At 46.2% G+C, this 18,520-nt stretch overlaps 1 protein-coding gene across 1 annotated transcript in view; it reads left to right on the top strand.

Annotated features, from left to right (window-relative positions):
- Window positions 1-18,520, top strand: part of PRKCH (protein kinase C eta) — a 122,259-nt gene that overhangs the window by 91,806 nt on the left and 11,933 nt on the right. Inside the window, exons 11-12 of the mRNA XM_009978381.2 lie at window positions 9,005-9,143; window positions 10,087-10,275. Of these exons, the coding sequence (XP_009976683.2) occupies window positions 9,005-9,143; window positions 10,087-10,275 (328 nt within the window). The remainder of the gene's footprint in view (window positions 1-9,004; window positions 9,144-10,086; window positions 10,276-18,520) is intronic.

The raw sequence follows: 18,520 nt of genomic DNA, 5'->3' as shown, positions 1-18,520 counted from the left end.
GGACGTTTGCTCTGGGATTCGGGGAAATACCTCAAATGAAACTTCCTGACTAGAGTCCCACACAAAAGTGCAGCAAATAATATATATATTATATATACATATATATAAAAAACCATAGACACACAAATGTGGACATATAAATATATATGGATTGCACCATCTTTGGGTTTACTCCAACGTAGCAATCTCCAGCGCGTCTGTGTTTCAACAGTAATGGCTCTGGCTCTCAGCTGCCCCATTTCACAAGAATGTCTTTTTGCCCTTGTAAAGCTGCCTTTGGAAACTATCATTAGCTCTCTTACAGCTGCTGTGCATATAATGAAGGGGAAGCTTGTAGGTGTGCCTTGCCCTGAAGGGACTCAAGGCACCCGTGGGGTCCCACTGGATCTGTACCGCTCGGGTTCAGACCCACTAACTTGGTGGAAGCTTTGTGATTATCTATTGTGGAATGCCAAGGGGTTTTTTAAGTCTGTGTCTGTATACTTTAGCCTACCACTCTAATTTAACTGGAGGATGAATCATGCTTGTTCATCTCAATAGCAATGAAATCATGTCGGTAGTTGTGTTACCTTCCACAGACGCTTTTCTGAAGTGCCCAGAGGGAGGGGAGGTGGGACTGCTGGTGCTTCAAACCATCAGAGAGATCTTGGATCCCAGGTAACGCCAGCATCTTTGCCGTAAGAGAAGTCAGCGCCTTGGGCACCACTTTGTCTCTGGAGTGGGGAGCACCGGGAGGGGACCGGTGCTCTGATGTGGTCTGAGAACTAGCTTCCAGAGAGAGCCCACCAGCAGGAATGGGTCAGGCAGATGGGGAGCCAGCAGTGCCAGATTCCAGCCCATCTCCACAAAAAAAAACGTGGTGCTGCCTTAACCTGGGCAGATGGCTTGCAGAAACTTGTCCTTATGCTTGAAGGGCTGCTTGACTTTGAGATTAAAATGTAATAATAGAGGGCTTCTGGATACAAGTGCTTGCCAATCAGGGTTTAGTCTGAAGCCCAAGCAGCAGAGCAAGAATGTATTTTAAAGCTTCATCAGGCTTATCCCTGAGAGTGCGTAAGATGGATACAGGGTGCCTTTGGACGTACTGAAGAGCACAGATACGGGTGGGTATGAGGATCTCTCTCTCTTGCACTAATTCAGACACCCACCTTGCTCTCCAGAGCCGTCCTTGGCCATGTGCTCTGGTCTGAGTTGTCAGAGGAGTTCAGTCATGCATTCTGGTGTTGTATCTGACCCCAGCCACGAGTCCGTATTGCATCACTCTGTTCCATCCTGGTGTCTGCAAGAGAGGAGGAGCCTGCTTTGGAGGCTTCATGGTCATAATCCATCATGCCTTTATCCTAACACATGAGTGCAGAGCATTTCAAAAGGTTTGTGCTCTGCGTGCCAGTGTGGATGCGTTAGGTGAAGCAGAGAAAAGCCATGGGGCTCTGCTATGTCCTGCCATGTTCCCGCTCTGTAGCCTGCTGCAGAGTCTGTAGGATGTCCTATGGTGGGTGCCAAAAAGGACTGTCATGGTTTAAGCCAGCCGCCCGCTAAACACCATGCAGCAGCTCGCTCACCCTTCCCCACTCTTGGGGCATAGGGAAGAGAATTGAAGGGGAAAAAGGAAGGAGTTGTGGCTTGAGAGAAGAGCAATTTAATAATTGAAGTAAAATAAAAGTAAAAGTAATGATTATTTAGAAAAATAATATATGACAATATAAAAAATGATAATAATATATACAAGCAAGTGATGCACAGTGTAATTGCTCACCACCCACTGACCAACGCCCAACCCACCCCGGCTAGTGATCCTGAAACAGAGAAGTCCCAAAACCACAATCCTGGAAGAGCAAGAGATCCTGAGAGAGAGAGAAACTTCCCGGCCAACCATCATCCATATACTGAGCATGACATTGCATGATATGGAATATTCCATTGGCCAATTTGGGCATCAATCCTAAATCTAAGCTCAAATCCTAAGCCACGAGGTGTGGGTCCTTTGTCCTGGCCACGCTCCTCCCGGCCTGTTGTGCACCTGCACGCTGGCAAAACATGGGAAGCCGAAAAGTCCTTGATGTCTCAGCACTGTCTATGAACATCAGTGTGTTATCAACATTCTTCTCATAACAAATCCCGTACTAAATCCAAAACACAGGGCTATGCTAGCTACTAAATAGAAAACAAACTCCGTCCCAGCTGAAACCAGGGCACTCAGAGATCGTGCTGGGCTCCTGGCTGGAGAACTGCTCAGGTACTGAGATGCCTGTGGGATCAACCGTGTCCACAAAGCAGCTTGCATGGACAGGCAGCTGTCTTCTGCTAGGCAGCCTAGCAATGAGTGTTAATTTTCAGTGGAATTTCACTTTCTGCCACTTATCCTGGGTCTGAGTTGGATTCTTGTATCGTTATGTCACATTTCTGCTTTTGCTTTGTTTCTGAGAAATGCAGAAGTTCAGTCTGGAGCTGTTGTGGCTCTATTTACGTCCCTAGACACTTCAGCGTGGTCAGCTTTTGAAAACAGCTTCTGGTTGTGAGGACAGTGCAGAAGGGCACCTTGGCTGTGTTTCATTCCTACTTCCTGGTAATTATGAATTACAAATATCTAGAGATCTTCCTTCCATTTCTGTCCGTTAGTTGCACTGCAAGTTGCCGTACGCCTGCTGTATTCAAGCCATCCGTGCACGTGCTGGTGGTCTGCATGGGTTTGCACCTCAGAAGTTGTTTGGAAACTAGAAGAAATGGTTCTCTTTACCCAAGAGAATGTTTTTCTAGAAAATGAAAAGTTAAAGTTATGTTTTGCAGTCCCTGCATTGTATTTTGACATTACTTTGTGCGGTACCGGGAAGGATGGAGCGTGCAGACTAAATCCCGTAGGATTTGGGGGATTGTGCGGTGAAGCTCTGGGTACGTAAAGCAACGCTTTCCATCTCGGCATGTCAGCGCCGAGCGGAGGTGTGTGTAAATGGCCACACGCTGGTTACGTGCCGCGTAACGGCGCTGAGTCTCACCTCTGGTTCTGTGCCCAAGAGAGTGCCCACTGTGAGCATAGCGGGGTTACTCCGGCTCTGCTGGTTTTTCCCCTTTAAAGCAAGACAGGAGTTGAATTAGAGGAAGCCTCCGAGGCTGGAAGGGAGCAACAGCTCGTCCTTTTATTTGGCAGCAAAACTCAGGATTTCCAACTGTTTTTCGGCAGCTCAGAGCAGCTTGATCTTTTTCTGATCTCTGCTTTCTGATTTCAATATTTCCCCCTACCCTAAAGATGTGGTAGCAGCTAAGCAAATACCAGCAGCTCAGCCTGGGTTTTTATGTCTTAGCTCTGGAAGAATATATTGCAGATGCCTTTTTTAGCCTGTTCACTGCTGCCTGCTGACGCTCAGCTTTACCACTTGCTTAGGAAATTTGCTTAACTCTTTCCTGATGCTGTGAGAATATGGGAGTCTGGCTATAAAAACTTACATGACCATAAAAATAAGTAACGTTTGGTTGTTATTAGAAAAACGTGGGAGATGTGAAGCGTTTTCTGTGAAGGAATTTTTAAGCGAGCTCTCTACAACCCAAGGCACACGGGAATGGAAGTAGCCTGAATTCCCAAAGTGCTATGAAATCTTAGGAACAAAACGTGGAGGTCCCTAGTCCAAAGCCAGTGGGAACTGAATTGTGAAAATAATTACTTGCTTTGAGTTTGGTAACTGAGTCTCCAAAATTTGGTGTGGAAAGAAATATGGAAAAATGTTTCAGATTTTGTGGGCCCAAAATAATTGTTAGGGCTTTTTTTTAAAGCAACAATATTTTTTTGCAACTCAAGAGAACGTTGGTTGCAAGTAAAATAACATATTTTGTTTTGGATGTTCTTAATGGCTGCAAAGGAAAAAGGGAAACAGTATTAGCTTCACGTGAGTGTTTAGAGCTTTACATAAAACTGAGACCTCCATCTGTTCTCCTCCTTATTTAATCAAAATGTTGGTTTAAATCTGTTGTCCACTGTATTTGGAGCAAGGCCTCCAACTTGAAAAATCCTACCTCTTTGATAAGTATCTTACCAACTGTGCTATTCCGCAGATTGTATGTCTTTTGTTCCCCTCTGTTGAAGTTGCTTCATTTTGCGAAAAATAACTACAATTTCACTGGAACAGGAGCTGGAAACATGTATTGCTTTGGCTACCAGAACAGGCAATAGAAACACATTTTTCTCCATCGTGATGGAGATTTCAGTATTTCTATGGAGTAAAATGACTTCAGCAGAAGAGGTGGAGAAAAATCAAAACCTACTCCCTGCTCGCAAAGGGGGTTTGAATGTACATTTGCTCACCTCAGAAGTGTTTTCAAAAGAGTGTCTAAATGACCTTGCATGCTGCAGACTTGAAAAAGCAAAGTTTTTCCTTTCAGAAATGCAAAAACTTATTCATTTAGCTAATTCCAGGTTTGAGGATTTTATTTTAAATTGTGCATATATATATATATATTTTAATGTTTGGCTGGAGTATTACACTAGTCGCACCTATGTTCGTCCCTAGTTCCCACTGCTCTGCACCTCCATCTTTCATGACTAAATGGTTTGCATTGACATGGGAACAGCAGGCTTTTATGAGCTTTAAACTGGACCTTTGGAATTACCAAACCTGGGAGAACCTCGAACTGAGGCACTGAAACTGGAAGCTAGTTTCTGCCACCACTACTCCTACAAGGAAGATCCTTACTACATGCACAGCCCTTACAACACAGGGTGGTGAAACCAAAAGAGGAAAAAAAACCTCATACTTCATCCTTTCTTTCAAATATAGTCTCTACGTCACAAGTGAGATGATCTGAGCAGAACGGGTGGCAGATACGTGTATAGCACCTATTCACTGGCAAAACTCCCTGGTGCAGGGAAATCGCATTTGACAGATGCTTCAAAAAAGGATGGGATCATCTGCAATTATAATTTTGTTGTTTGTTTTTTTTTTTTTTTCACAAGTGTTAAAACTGAAGTGGCAGATGTGTAAAGAGCACCTCTTGCAGCTGGTGACTCTGAAGGAGCTCATTTTATCATTTCTTCTGGGTCTAGACTAAACCGAGGCCGTTAAGCCAATGTGCCGTAGCTGCCTGCAAGGACAAAGGCTGCCTTTCTGAGTCGGGATGAAGCCTGTTTTCCAGTGGAGGTTTGCCAGTGAAAGGCAGAATCTCAGCAGGGCCTTAGAAACGCAGCCCTCAGAAAACCTCTCCACCGTTATTGCTTCATGGAGCTGCTAAAAATATTGAATGGAAAATGCAAGTATTAAGGAAATGAGGTAGATTTGGGCTTTCTGAGCTGGATGTCTTCCAGTTTCATCAGCTTCCCGGAATCCTTACTGCAAAAATGAAGAGCTCCTTGTAAATCTCAGATACCTGTCAGTGTTTTTACTCTCATGTGGCTGTGCTGGTTCACAGGGTATGACGCGTGGGAAGACCTGTCAACATCGAGCAGCGAGTACGGAGCTTACAACTGCTGCAGTCACTTGAGACAAATGCTCAAATGTGAGACCAAACTACAACTTTCCCAAAGAATTATCTTTCAGGGCTGAGGGAGTTGGGGTTGTTTAGCCTGGAGAAGAGGAGGCTGAGGGGAGACCTGATTACGGCCTATAAATACTTGAGAAAGGATGGTGGGGAGGTAGGGGAAGGGCTCTTTACATTAGTGATGGGTGATAGAACAAGAGGAAATGGGTATAAGCTTAGTCAGGGGAGATTCAGGTTGGATGTTAGGAAGTATTTCTTCTCTGAAAGGGTTGTCAGCCACTGGAATAGGCTGCCCAGGGAGGTGGTTGAGTCCCCATCCCTGGATGTGTTTAAGAACAGGGTGGATGATCTACTTAGCGATATGGTTTAATGGGGATTAGGGACGGTTGGACTGGATGATCTCTAAGGTCTTTTCCAACTTAGAAATCTATGAATCTATGAATCTATGAGAGAGCAGGCTCCAGAGGAGCTGCGTGGCTGAGCCTGCCACTGTGCTGGCCCACGAGACCTGCTCTGAGAGGGACGTGTGAGGCCATCTTCTGTGGCCTTGCCAAGCAAAGAGCATTGAGAAGTCTTCTTTGGTCATGGGAGGTCCTCTTCTAAAACGATCTGCACGTAGCCAGAGCACCTGAGCTAGCGACAGCAGATGAATGTCACGTTACAAGTTATGTGAAAATAGAAAATGAAGTTTCAGATTTCACATTACTGGAAAGAAGTCAGGAGAAGCCGGTATCCCAACTGAGGGAGGAGACAACAGGTGCTTTTAATGGGTTTAACGTGCAACGCAGGGAAGCCAAAGGGCTGAAGATTTGCCTTGGGTGGTTAAAACTGCACTCGCTCAGCAAGAAGGAGACGGTTTAAATTTAATGGCTGTTGCACATATAGAGGCTCTCTGGGAGGACGCAGCAAGCGCAGAGTGCTTTTGCACCTGCAGAAGCTCCTGCCGTCTTGATGATGAGCATTGTGCATTATACAGCTAGCAGGGATTTCGGGATTTCTGCAGTGTGTGCTGCGGGGCAGAGGCTGAGAAGTGGCAAAGTGCCTGGCGATCTGGTCTGCAGAGCTGGCCCTGCCTCGTAGCTGTGTCCTGCCTCTGCTCCTCAGGGTTTTCCATGAGGGACTGTAACCTGCTTGCTCCATCAATGTACGTGACTCTGTTTCTACTGGCTCAGGTATAAGGAAGGTGTATTTTGAGGTATTCCCAAAGCACACAGGATGTGATGGATATTTTGGGGAGCAAGGGGAGGTTCGGAAGGGGGACGTCCAAGCAGGTTCACTGAAATTCTCCGTCCAGTTGCCCCTTCAAGAGCACCCTCCAACAGTCAGGCCTGCCTGGGACCGAAATGGTGTTTGCTGCATTTAAAACCGAGCCAAGAATAAACTGTGCGTTTCAACCACATCATTGCAGATTCCTGGGAACAAGGCCTGCCTTTGTGCTCGGAGGGCTTCCCTGCTCTGCCAGGAGCCACAGGGAAGAGCAACAGGAGCTTTGGCTGTAAACTGCCGCTGAAGGCAGACTGTCATGGGCGAGCACGTACAATACCTCTCGCTGTGCTCGCCTAAAGCTTTTCCAAGGCGAGCCTTTGCCCACATGCCTTAGCGGTCATTTTTGGTTCTCAGAGGGGGAAAATAAGTGTCTTCTGCTGAGCATCCCACCCAGAGTAAACACTGCTGCATAAGACAGGCATGGGTGCTGTCCTTGGCACCCAAATTTCATGGCCATCGGATAACTGGTGGGCCTGCTGGGAAGGGTGGCATCCTTTCAGAGGGTTTTGTGCTGACTTGTGTTGCCATGCCGTGTTAAAGTTGGCGAAGGAGTTCAAAAGAGGCTAGTAACACTTCTTCTGATCTCTTTAGGACAGGATGTGGCTCTGATTGTCCAGAACAATGCATCATTGATCTTTCCACTGCAACAGTGAAGTTGAGGGACAGCTGCCTCAAGCTCCAGAGAGGCTTCCACGGGTGGTGTGGCTGTGGAAACACCAATGCAAAACAGAGCAATCCACCACCTGATTTTCACTTTCATATCATAGACGTGTGATGAACAGGATCAAGCTGAGCTCAAATTTCATCTCACCCATAGGTTTGGATATTGACATGGTTATGCCACCACCTATGTTATTACTCTCCCTATTGCTCCCCCTTCCCACGGAAAGAGATGTCCAGCCAGAAGGCAAAATGGATCAAGTTCCAGCATGGATTTCATAGAGGGGCCCTGAGACCCTCAAGTGTATTTAGTTATTTGATCCTTATCTGGGCATCTGACTGACTTTGAAAGTGGCTTTGTCTAGGCCTATAAGGTGTCCTCCATTTCAGGAAAAAGGCAATAGCAACACTTCCTTGCCTCAGAGCTGCTCTCAGGGTTCTGTGCAGCTCTTGGGCCAATACCTGAGACTTTTCAAAAAATGAACCGTGACCCATTTGTACTGCACAGAGCTCCCGTTGTAGGTCCTTTCCTCCGTCGATGACAGTGCCTAGAGCTTGTAGGGCAGCTGGAAAGCAGAGGTGCTGTGAGTGATGTGCATTTTTAGGAAGGCATTGCCCAAGTCTGCAGATGACCTGGTGCTTTCTGGTCAGGTTCCTGACGGCACGGCTGACTGCAGGCTATTCCCTGAGGCAATCTCAAGGTCAGGCAAGCTGATAAGCTTTGTTAGGGCTCTGTCGTTTTGGCAGCTCTGCTTTTGCTGAGGAGCTCCCAGGCTGTTAGAGGTGACGTATCGTAAAATGTGCATTTCTGCAGCTTGTACAGTGTGGCATTTGGCTGCAGATCTCTTGTGACAGTGGCAAGGAGGTCCCCACCTCTGTGAGCACTACAAGGGACATTCAGTTCTTACATTAGTGCAGTCCTGCTGGAATCGATACACCTGGGAGGACTTTAAGACTTTGCCTTATGGTGGAGGCATCCCATGCTGGCTGAAGACTCACCCTGCCCACCTGGCGTGGTGTTGGCAGGGAATTTCTTTACTTCTCAGCTTGGATAGTGTTGCAGCGGGGTTTCTCGGTCAGGCTTGCCCTGATACAGGAAAGCCTGGGATTTAAATCCCCCCACACCTCAGGAGAACAGAGGATCTGCTCACCCTCTGAGGATGCCTCGCACACCTCCCCGGCTTCGCTTTGGCTGCGTGCTCCCGGCTCAGTGCTCTGCTGAGTCAGAGCACGTCCCGTGCGGTGCGTTTTGCTGCATCATAACAGCGTTATGCAATTTGACAGCTCTGGCAACCTCTGCTCCAGTGAGTCCCAGAGCTAAAGGAGCAGGAGCTCTGCCAGCCAGGCTTGTGGGGTGTTCAGATAGCCATGTGGGCAAACTCGTATAGCACCTGCCCGTATTAAATGCAGTTTGGCAGAACAACATTTGTTCCTCCCTCCCTTTTGTAGAGATGAAGCTAAAGAAAACCCCTCCTGCATGACTTCTGTTTGGTTTTTTATGATGATGAGGCTTGTCCAGTTTACAGGTTAAGCTTCTGAGGCCTGGGACACTGCCTGCCTTTGTGCTGGGGCTGCTCCAGGCGTGTAGTCACTCGGTGAACAATTCTCGTTGCAGGGACTTGAAGCTGGACAACGTGCTGCTGGACTACGAGGGTCACTGCAAACTGGCAGACTTTGGAATGTGCAAAGAGGGCATTCATGATGGCATTACCACGGCCACCTTCTGCGGTACACCAGACTACATCGCTCCAGAGGTATTAGAATCCTTTCTTTAGCCAGGAAAACTTGGTTACAATGTGAAAAGTGTAGATTAGCTTTGGAACAGTAAGTGTACTCTCTAGTATCTTTAGCTACACCTTATTTGACTGCAGGGTGCAAGGTTTCCTCCTAGATGTATGCTTGTATTATCTGTCCCTTGTGCAAGCAAAGCATGAGTAAACCTTCAGGCTGCTGTAGGCACCAAAATAAGCCTATATTTTTCTTTAGGAAACATGAGGTGAAAAATGGAGGCACAGCTGCAAAAATCTTGAGAGAGAGGCACATACAGATAGTGGCCCAATTTGATCTGAAAGGAGATTGAATTCTCCCTCATTTCCCAATTCCTTTTTCTACCTCCTCCTCTTCCCTGTCACTCCCCAATCTCACTACAAACTTACTAAACACCTCTTTAAGGAAAAGCTGCCCACCAGATGCTGCCAGATGTTCTGACAGGATTTCAAATCTGTCTTCAACACAATGGAATTTTTGTCTGTGGTTGGTGTTTGTACCTCTCACATACTCATGTTCCTTCCCTTCTCCAGCCGAAAGCCTTGCCATTGGAGCCGGGTAAGCGTTTCCTTCCCAGAGGCAAGGAAAAGGCGATGTCAACCCATGCACATGGCTGCTCTGCCAGTTCTGAAATGCCCCTTCTCCTCCTGCTAAGCCCTAGCATCATTTCTAAGGGCTTGCTTCCCAGGAGACCCTGTGAGCGGACAAGCTAGTTCAGCCCTTGTTTAATGCATCTGATGTACCTTAGTGCTGATCTGGGGGTTCCCACCTTGAGATGACCTATATGTTCTTGGGCATCCAGACAGCCTAGCAGAAAGTGCTGTTAGGACTTATCAAGAACTTCTGCATTAATGTTTCCAAATCTGTTTTCCTTCCCTGCTCAGTTTAAGAACCTTCAGGGTTGATGTTTTTTTCCCATCCCTTCTTCAGATCCTGCAAGAGATGCTGTATGGCCCTGACGTAGACTGGTGGGCCATGGGAGTGCTGCTGTACGAGATGCTGTGCGGCCACGCGCCCTTTGAGGCCGAGAATGAGGACGACCTCTTCGAAGCCATTCTGAATGATGAAGTTGCCTACCCAACATGGCTCCAGCAGGACGCAGTGGCAATCCTCAAAGCAGTGAGTTCCCTTGGCCGTTTGCATGCGCTCTGTCCTGCTTTCTTCAGCCTAAATCTAGCAAAAGAAAACGGGCTGGGAAACAGGAACTCAGAAATTATGGTTACCCTGACTCTGACCCTTCTCTTATCTTGAATTGAAGGGTAAACAGCAAAAAAAAATAATCCTGCCACACTTAGGTGTGTTTGCATAGTTATGTCCTTTATACGGTTCAGCAGCCAACTTGGCAAGCAAAGTGTGTGCATGTCTGTGTGTCGGGGCATTCCCCTGCTGACTTAATGATTTACAACATATGGTCGTCTTCCAGAACAGAAGCAGCAGGTATACACAGTATTTAATCAGTAGTGGTCGTATGATTTCCATGTGACTGGAGTGGCAAAGAAATGAAGTCTTCATGGTAACCCTTTGTTCTGGCTGTTGGTCGTACCAGCCATCCCCCGGGGATTGCAGTCGTCCTGCGTACAAAGACAGGGTTTTGATTTTTGTGTTTGGGAGAAAAAAAACAGGGCTGTACAGCAAACAGTTCAAGGAGAGCTGTTACTGGCTACACTTAGTCCTTGTTCTACCTGAGTTCTATTCCTGAATTTTCCCAGGAGCTCTCTTATCCGTATGCCTCACATCTTTGCCTGTAACATGGGAATGAAGCTTTTTAAGATTTCAGACTGTGCGTGTACAAACAGTGCCTAGTGCACTGGAACTGCCTGGCTTTACTGTGATGAATGAAAAGGTGATTAAATGACGAGAGTGTTAACCTACGAATCAGGAGACCTAACTTGGCTGTTCTGCTACTGACCTCTTTCTGCCCCTGATCAAATCACTCAATATCTCTGAGCACCCTTTGGAGAGAGAGGATCAGGATATTCCCTTTCCTTTCAAAAGCACTGTGAACAAAGGCATGTGTAAGACTGGATACTACTAAATACTGTGGTAATAGAGGATCTAAGAAATAGTTGGACAAGACAGTAATTCATAGTAACTTGTGGAGCATTGGCTCAAAGAAATGGGGAATGAATGATGGGACCATTTAAAGAAAAGAGGAGAGTTTGTTTTCATCAGATTTTCAACAGCGAGGATCTGGAAGTTTTCTGCTGAAAGGTTGTATATGAAGTGAGCAACTACTTTCTGTAGCTGAAAGTGCATCTAATAAATGCCACATACATCAACTGAGAATAAAATCCACTTCTCAGCGAAGGGTTGTGCTTTGAAATCACAGATTGTGCTCAGGAGTGATCGTTTGTCATGCTGAAGGCCCTCTTGGGTTTTGGAAATAACCCATGACATATTTAAAATTAAAAAAAAAAGTCAAGTGCAGACTCATTGCAGCTTCTGGAGCAGTGTTCGTGTTGTTGGATTGGCCTCTCGAATGCCTGAGCCAATTCATCTCCTGCAGTGACAAGTAATAGCAGAGTGGATTTGTTGCAGGTATCTTGCATAAGTATGAGGTGGAGGTAAGATGTGGTCAGATAGATGCTCATCATAACAGGAATTTCAGGGTGTAATGAAATATGATTTGAATTTTAGCCTTTTGATTAAATGTTTGATTTTCTAATTCTGATAGGTACCTTATGGAAACAGCCAGCGCAAGCTGTGGTCACCCCAGGCTGCTCTAGCCCATGTTCAGAGCCCAACTTTTAACAGCAGGTCCCTTCTGTGATTAACAGGCAAGAGCATGATGAGAGGCACTGGAGAAAGGGCCAGAATTGAGGAGAGAGCTAAGAATTTAGATAGAAATAGCTGAGCACCTCTGAAACTGCACAGTCAGCTTAGCAATTGCTGATTACTTGCTTGAGAGAGGTCTCTCCAGCCGCTCTGCTTGTCTGCTGATTCACGTGCTGCCGGTGAAGCCCAAACGCAAGCCAAACTGCCTCTCTGAAAGCATGTGCATTGCTTGAGAGAAGCACTACACCATGTCTGCTTTGGGAAAAAGGCTGAAATTCAGGGCATTAACCAGGAGCCTTGCCATTAACTAGTGGGAAGGTGCAACTGAAATTTTTACTGGACCTTCAGTTCTTCAGTGTTTCTGTTCCCTGGGTGGCTGCTACCTGGAGGTGACTTTTGCATTTTATTTTACAGCACTGATGGTAGTTGGTTGCAGCCTCAATTTCTGCATTTTTACAGTAGCCGCTTTTGGGATCAAGAGCTGTTCACTAGACGCGCTCCTCGTTTCCTCCTCCCTTTCTTATGCTGAATTTTTAGCAGCATCGGAGCATGTTGGCTTTAACAGAAAGGAAACATCCTGTCATGAGATTGTCTGGGGCTCTAGATTAAAATAGAAAAAACCCACACACTTTGATTTCTTTCGAATGATAACAAATGAGATCACTGCTGAGGTGTTATATTTGCAGTGTACTGATAATGCTCGATCAGTAGTTTTGGGTGTCAGTGTAACACAGAGTGGTGAACCTGGCTTTTTTATTCCCTTGTGGCTATTTTATGAAGGAAGACAATAGATTCTCAAGCTGCTAAATATGTAGATTTACGATGCTAATATTATTTCTCTTCGATACAGCAGTATTACTATGTGAGCATCTTCTAATCACTACTGCGTTTACTTCCAATGGAAAGTGAACTCAAGCTCCCTGATTTACAGCTGTGACAGTGCTTTCTAACCCATGATATTAAGAGCTCTGGAAAATCAGAGCACTCAACTACTGCGGTGACATAAATGATTATAAGTAATTACATGGCATGGGAAGCCTATGGAGGACCAGGGAATTAAACCTGGGGTCTCTTGTATTGCAGGCTAAGGCCTTAATAGCCTTAGTAACTGGATTATTCCATCACTAAAAGTTCTGGCCTCTAACCTTGAACAGGACTAGTGAGAATTCACTTAGTCTTGAGTGGTAGAAAGCTCTGAAATGAAAACCAAATTCTTCTGCCAGGAAGATGCAATTAGATGTAGGTGCTTAGAGATGCTCTACAAATGGATATATCTAGATTTAGAAAGCACTTGATCCATTTGCCTTCATGAAGAGCTTCACTGTAAACAAGGATAATAGGTTTTAGGACCCATTTCACAGATGCTGTTACTTTGTTTTGCTTTCATTTACCATCGTTGTGCTTCACCAATTTCCCCCCATCAGAACCAACTGATTTCTGAAGGTTGCATCTTGTTAATCTTTGCAGTTTCCTGATGTCATGGTTTAACCCTATCTGGCAACTAAGCCCCACACAGCCGCTTGCCCACTCCTCCCCAGTGGGATGGGAGAGAGAATCAGAAGGGTAAAAGTGAGAAAACTCATGGACTGAGATAAAGACAGGTTAATAGGCAAAGCAAAAGCCATGTGCGCAAGCAAAGCAAAGCAAGGAATTCATTCACTCCTTCCCATCAGCAGGCAGGTGTTCCACCATCCCCAGGAAAGCAGGGCTCCGTCACGCGTAACAGTGACTTAGGAAGACAAACGCCATCACTCCAAACGTCTCCCCTTTCCTCCTCCTTTCCACAGATTTATATGCCTGGCATAACATCATATGGTATGGAATATCCCTTTGGTCAGTTGGGGTCAGCTGTCCCAGCTGGGTCCCCTCCCAACTTCTCGATCTCCTCCAGCCTCCTCACTGGTGGGATGGGGTGAGAAGCAGAAAGGGCCTTGACTCTGTGTGAGCACTGCTCAGCAGTAACTAAAACATCCCTGTGTTGTCAACACTGTTCCCAGCACAATTCCAACACATAGCCCCATAGTAGCTACAATGAACAGAATTAACTCTAATCCAGCCAAAGCCAGCACACCTGATAATTGCCAAAATACGTCCTTAGGATCTCATTTAGGTCACTGGGTGTTCCTGGTGTGTTTTTGAGCACTGGTACCAAGGGAGACAAAACCAACCTCAATTCCCTAGGATCTTGTTTAGAATTGAAAGCAGAAATATTTGTGCAGTAGAAGAAGTTTTTATCTATTTCCCTTTTTAATGTGGTTGGGGTTTTTTGCTTGATATTTTCCCTCAAGAGCTGGAGAAACAGTAGGGCAGAGCTAAATCAGTGTAAATCAGGAGGATTTTTCTGGAGTTAGTACTCTCAGAGGAGGGAAGTAGAAAATCTCAGTCGTGTCCCCTGCCCCGTCTGAGTGTGTCGCTGGGGAATTTAGGTATTGATGGTTCAAGTCAGGCAGAGGGGACTTGAACTGCGGTCTCCCCTGCTTCTGTGAGCAAGTCGAACTGGGCACGGATTTGCTTGTGGGAGGAAAAAAAAATGCAGAAAAGGAGAATTGCTGCTGAATGGATTCAGACCACTTCAGCTCATTCTAAATGTAAATCTTGCTTTGATTTTGATTCCTTCCAAAAAAAGGTTTCTTCATAGCCCTACCTGAATACAGTCACAAGGAGTTTATGCCAAAGGAGCTATTGGGTCTGTGTCTGTAAAAGAAATTCTTTCAAATAGTCTTTGCCATCAGCTGACAGAGTAGTCACCAGTGTCTGATGATGAAGAGGCTGTGAAAGAGAAACTTTGTGAGCAAGCAGAGAGCAGAGGGAGCCGCACTGTATCTTTTACAGTGAGAGTGCAGCTGGAGTTTGCTTTGTTACAGCATGCTGATGCTCTGAATTTGTAAATTGTCGCTAGCAAAAAAGTGTTTGAGCAAAGAGGATGGCTTTCCAGACAGCGAGAGGCTTTGGGATTCAGCTGAGTGAACTGCAAAATGAAATACAATCCTCTCGTTTCCCATAAGTGGGGTGGTATTTTGGCAGCATGTTTCACTTGCTTCAGTGTGACTTTCTCAAATGGAATTCAATCACGCTGTCTTGCTAACAGCCAGGCTTAGGTGGAGGGCAGAATGAAGGGACGTAGTGAAAATCCAGTCTCAAAAGTCGATCGCGTAATGAGAAGCAAATCCACAGGCAAAGCTGCAGGGATTTTCCTTTCCAAGTCTGGTTTCAGATGAGGAGAGAAGGACTAAGCCTGTTGAGTCACTCCATGGACTGATGATCTGAAGTAGCATTGGTTGGCCGAAAGGCTTGGAAATTTGGATGAGCTATTGCAATTTAGCTGTTTTCACTCTCAGAACCAGGTAACAGCAGGGGCTAGAAAGCAGCATCAGCCCAGAGAAGTGTTAGCATTGCTCTGCCTTCTGCACCCTGGATTTCTGAACTCCTGTCACAGCTGAGTCTGCTAAAGCCACGGGTGTCTCTTGGGATTTGTGTGACAGCCTCTGGTCTTAATGTGAGCTTTGAAACACTTCTTGCCTAGCTGAAATGCTCCTTCCAAAAGTGAGGCTTGGGTAGCCTTGCCTGTAGCTGGATATTTTTGGGATACGAATGAGACTAAAGCCTATTCTCCCACCAACTGGTTAAAAACATGTATTTTGAAGAAAACATGACCAGAGTTAAGAGACTGGGCAAAAATGATTATGTCTCACTCCAAGTGGTTTTCATGTGAAAAATAAACACCAGGCAAGAAAAGGGGAAGGTGCAGAGGAAGTTGGCTGTGGTTTTAGCAGCCTGCGCTCCCGCTCGGTGCAGGTGGAGCAACATGGGGGAATCCAAACACTGGTGGATTAGCGTGAAGAGTGAGAGGGACTGAAAAGTGGGTGAGCTCAGCTGAGAGCAAACATGACCCGTATCTCGGAGAAAAAGTGATGTCAGCAATACAGTGCCAAGGATGCAAAAGAAAAGCTTGAAGTTGATCTGTTTTTCTAGAGAACAATAGCCTGGAAGTGGTGCTGACTCTAAAGGCAAATACTCTGGTTTAGTGAACTCTGCTGCTTCATGTCACTGAGTTCACTTTTCCCCTCCGGATACCCTGGTGCTCTCTGTACCCTGACAACACCACTGAAATCTAACACATGTCCACACACCCTCCACCTCCGTGGACTCCTTTAGACTTTGCTCTTGCAGACTTGCTTAAAATCCTCTTTGCTCGGCCATGTTACCATCAAGGGGCTGATGTGTCTGGGAATTAGTGCTTCAAACTCAGCTGCAGCAAGAACAATGCTCTGTGGGTCAGCAGGAGCCAGGTCCTGCTCTGATGATCTGTGTGTTATCGACTCTTTTGGCTGTCGGAGCACAAGGTGAGGGAATTGGGATTTCCTTCTCGGCTTCTGCCAGCAGTCAGGAGGGAGTTTGCATGGCTCTTGGAAGTAGTGGGAGGGCGAATGGTTAAATGTGCTACAGTTTAAATCCAACCCCTTTGCCTCCAGACAGCCTCAACGCCTGATCAAGAGGTCGAAAAAGCCCTGATCTAGAAAGGAAAAGCCTCTTCTCCCGTTCCTGTGAGCCCATGTCACAGACTGAAACTCAGAAACTAGGGCTTTTCCATCAGTCCCTTAGGTTTTTTGGCTTGTTTGTAGAGCTAGCACACACAGCAATGTTCAACACCGAGGACTCGCCAGCAGTGTGACTGACCCCCTTTGCTTGGAGGCAGCTCACACGGGTTTTTCTGGAGAGCAAGAAAAGGGCTCAGGAATGTTGCAGTGCAGACAGCAACCAGCCACTTCATCGTCAGCGGGAGAGAGGTATGGGGGCCCTTCCACAACAGCAACAGCTCAGCCAATTTTCATCTTATTAATTAAAAAAGCCACTCAAAACTTTTTACAAAAATCTGTCATTCCTTTGCTGCCCAGAAGAGCAAGTACGAGGCCGCCTGAGGTCCCTCAGCCACTCCAGTAACCATCAGACACAAGAGACTTCCCCACAAGGTACTCTAATGAGTAGTGTATTGCTCCACCAGCAATTTCTCTTGAGTGAATATTATTTCTGTGGTTATTATTTTGAAACGTGGCCCAATTCTACCTTAAAACGAGAGATTAAGTTAGAGGGCACTGATGGTGAACTGTAGAAATGCTTTGTGTATCCGTATGCATGTGTAGGAATAAGTTAGGTAGCAGTTGGGAAAGTGTGTGTAGTGAACTCAGGAATTCTAAGTGATGGCTCCCAATGAGGTATAAATTCGATTATTATGTTTGCGTGTGTGGGTGTGAGTGAAATCCTGGACTCCCTGGAGAGTGCTGGGTTCGGGTAGTTATTTCTTGCAAGTCCAAAGAAATTCTGAGGAACTTGTAATATCCCGCGTGGTCAGAGTACAGGGCAGTCCAGTCTGGCTGGATACAGGACAGCAGCTCCAGCAGAGACCTTAGAGACTCAGGCTGTGCTGGATGTACTTACTGTAACAGGCTGAGAAGAAAGAAGATTGGGGAGGTGATTCAGGCCCAGCTTAAGGAAAGCAAAATGAACACTGAGTTGTGCTGCAGGAGGAGTAAATTATCCATCCTAAGGAGATGCCACCGTGATTACCCAAACCCTTGGTGAGGACCCGTTTTCACATGCCATGGCTTATTTTCAGAAAGGCTTTCTGGATAGCGAGTGCTGCATGCTGAAGCAGACCGGCCCCACCGCTGTGAACAACTTGAAAATGCCATCAATGAGGAGAGAGACCAGAGTTTTCACAGCAGAAAGACTTAGATTTTTTAACATCATCAAAGCAAACAGTCTGCGGTGACAGAGGAGGGAAGGGGAAAGGCTGGTTTCAGACCATTGGCAAGGATGTCTAAGTTCAGGAGAGATGTGGAGGGTCCAGGCTGCCTACTCTGCAGCTGCTTGACCCAAACATCAGCATGGAGGGTAAGGTCTTCTGAACCGTGCTTTGGAGAAGTTTGTTCTCTTCATACACTGCACTTATTGGGGTCCAACACCCCTGGATACTGGGGGGCCAGAACTAACTGTCATCAGCTCAGGTATCACAGTAGGTGTCTGCATCCTCCCTGCAATCTACAGCAAGCAACACAGGATTCAAAATACTCGGGCTGTCCTTTGGTTGGCACATCCAAGCGCAACACACACGTGCTTCCTGCTGCCTTCATGCCTCACCTTTTCCCTAAGTCCTGGGGGGTCAGTTTGGCCGCTGTATGAGCTAGACCAAACCCCGTGTTTGTGCTCCCCAGTGCTCTCCTGAACACTTACGAAGCGTGAAACGAGGCAGCCAAACGCTGACGGTGCAAAGTCACCTACGTTTCCTTTACGTCACTCTGCGCAAGGCGCAGGTCTCTCCTTTGCACTTACATCCTACAGATCCAGACCAGATTCTTTCTTTCCAACAGGTAGGAAAAGGCAGATAATTTGTTTCGTATGCAGTGCTGGAGCAGCCTGAATGAACTTGTTTCTGAATGAACCAGATGCCGGGAGTATTTTTTAGACAAAGATTAAAAGGAAAAGGAACAACACAGTTGTGGCCCACTGAAATTAAAGAGGGAACTAGATGAGCTCACTGCTTTATCCTCAGAGTGGAGGAGACTAACAAAGGCAGATATTAAAAATGCCT

The sequence above is a fragment of the Tauraco erythrolophus genome, chromosome 6 (assembly GCF_009769465.1).
Source record: "Tauraco erythrolophus isolate bTauEry1 chromosome 6, bTauEry1.pri, whole genome shotgun sequence".
Lineage (NCBI taxonomy): Eukaryota > Metazoa > Chordata > Aves > Musophagiformes > Musophagidae > Tauraco > Tauraco erythrolophus.
Note: the sequence above shows the minus strand (reverse complement) of the source record. Positions and strands in the feature narration are given on the sequence as shown.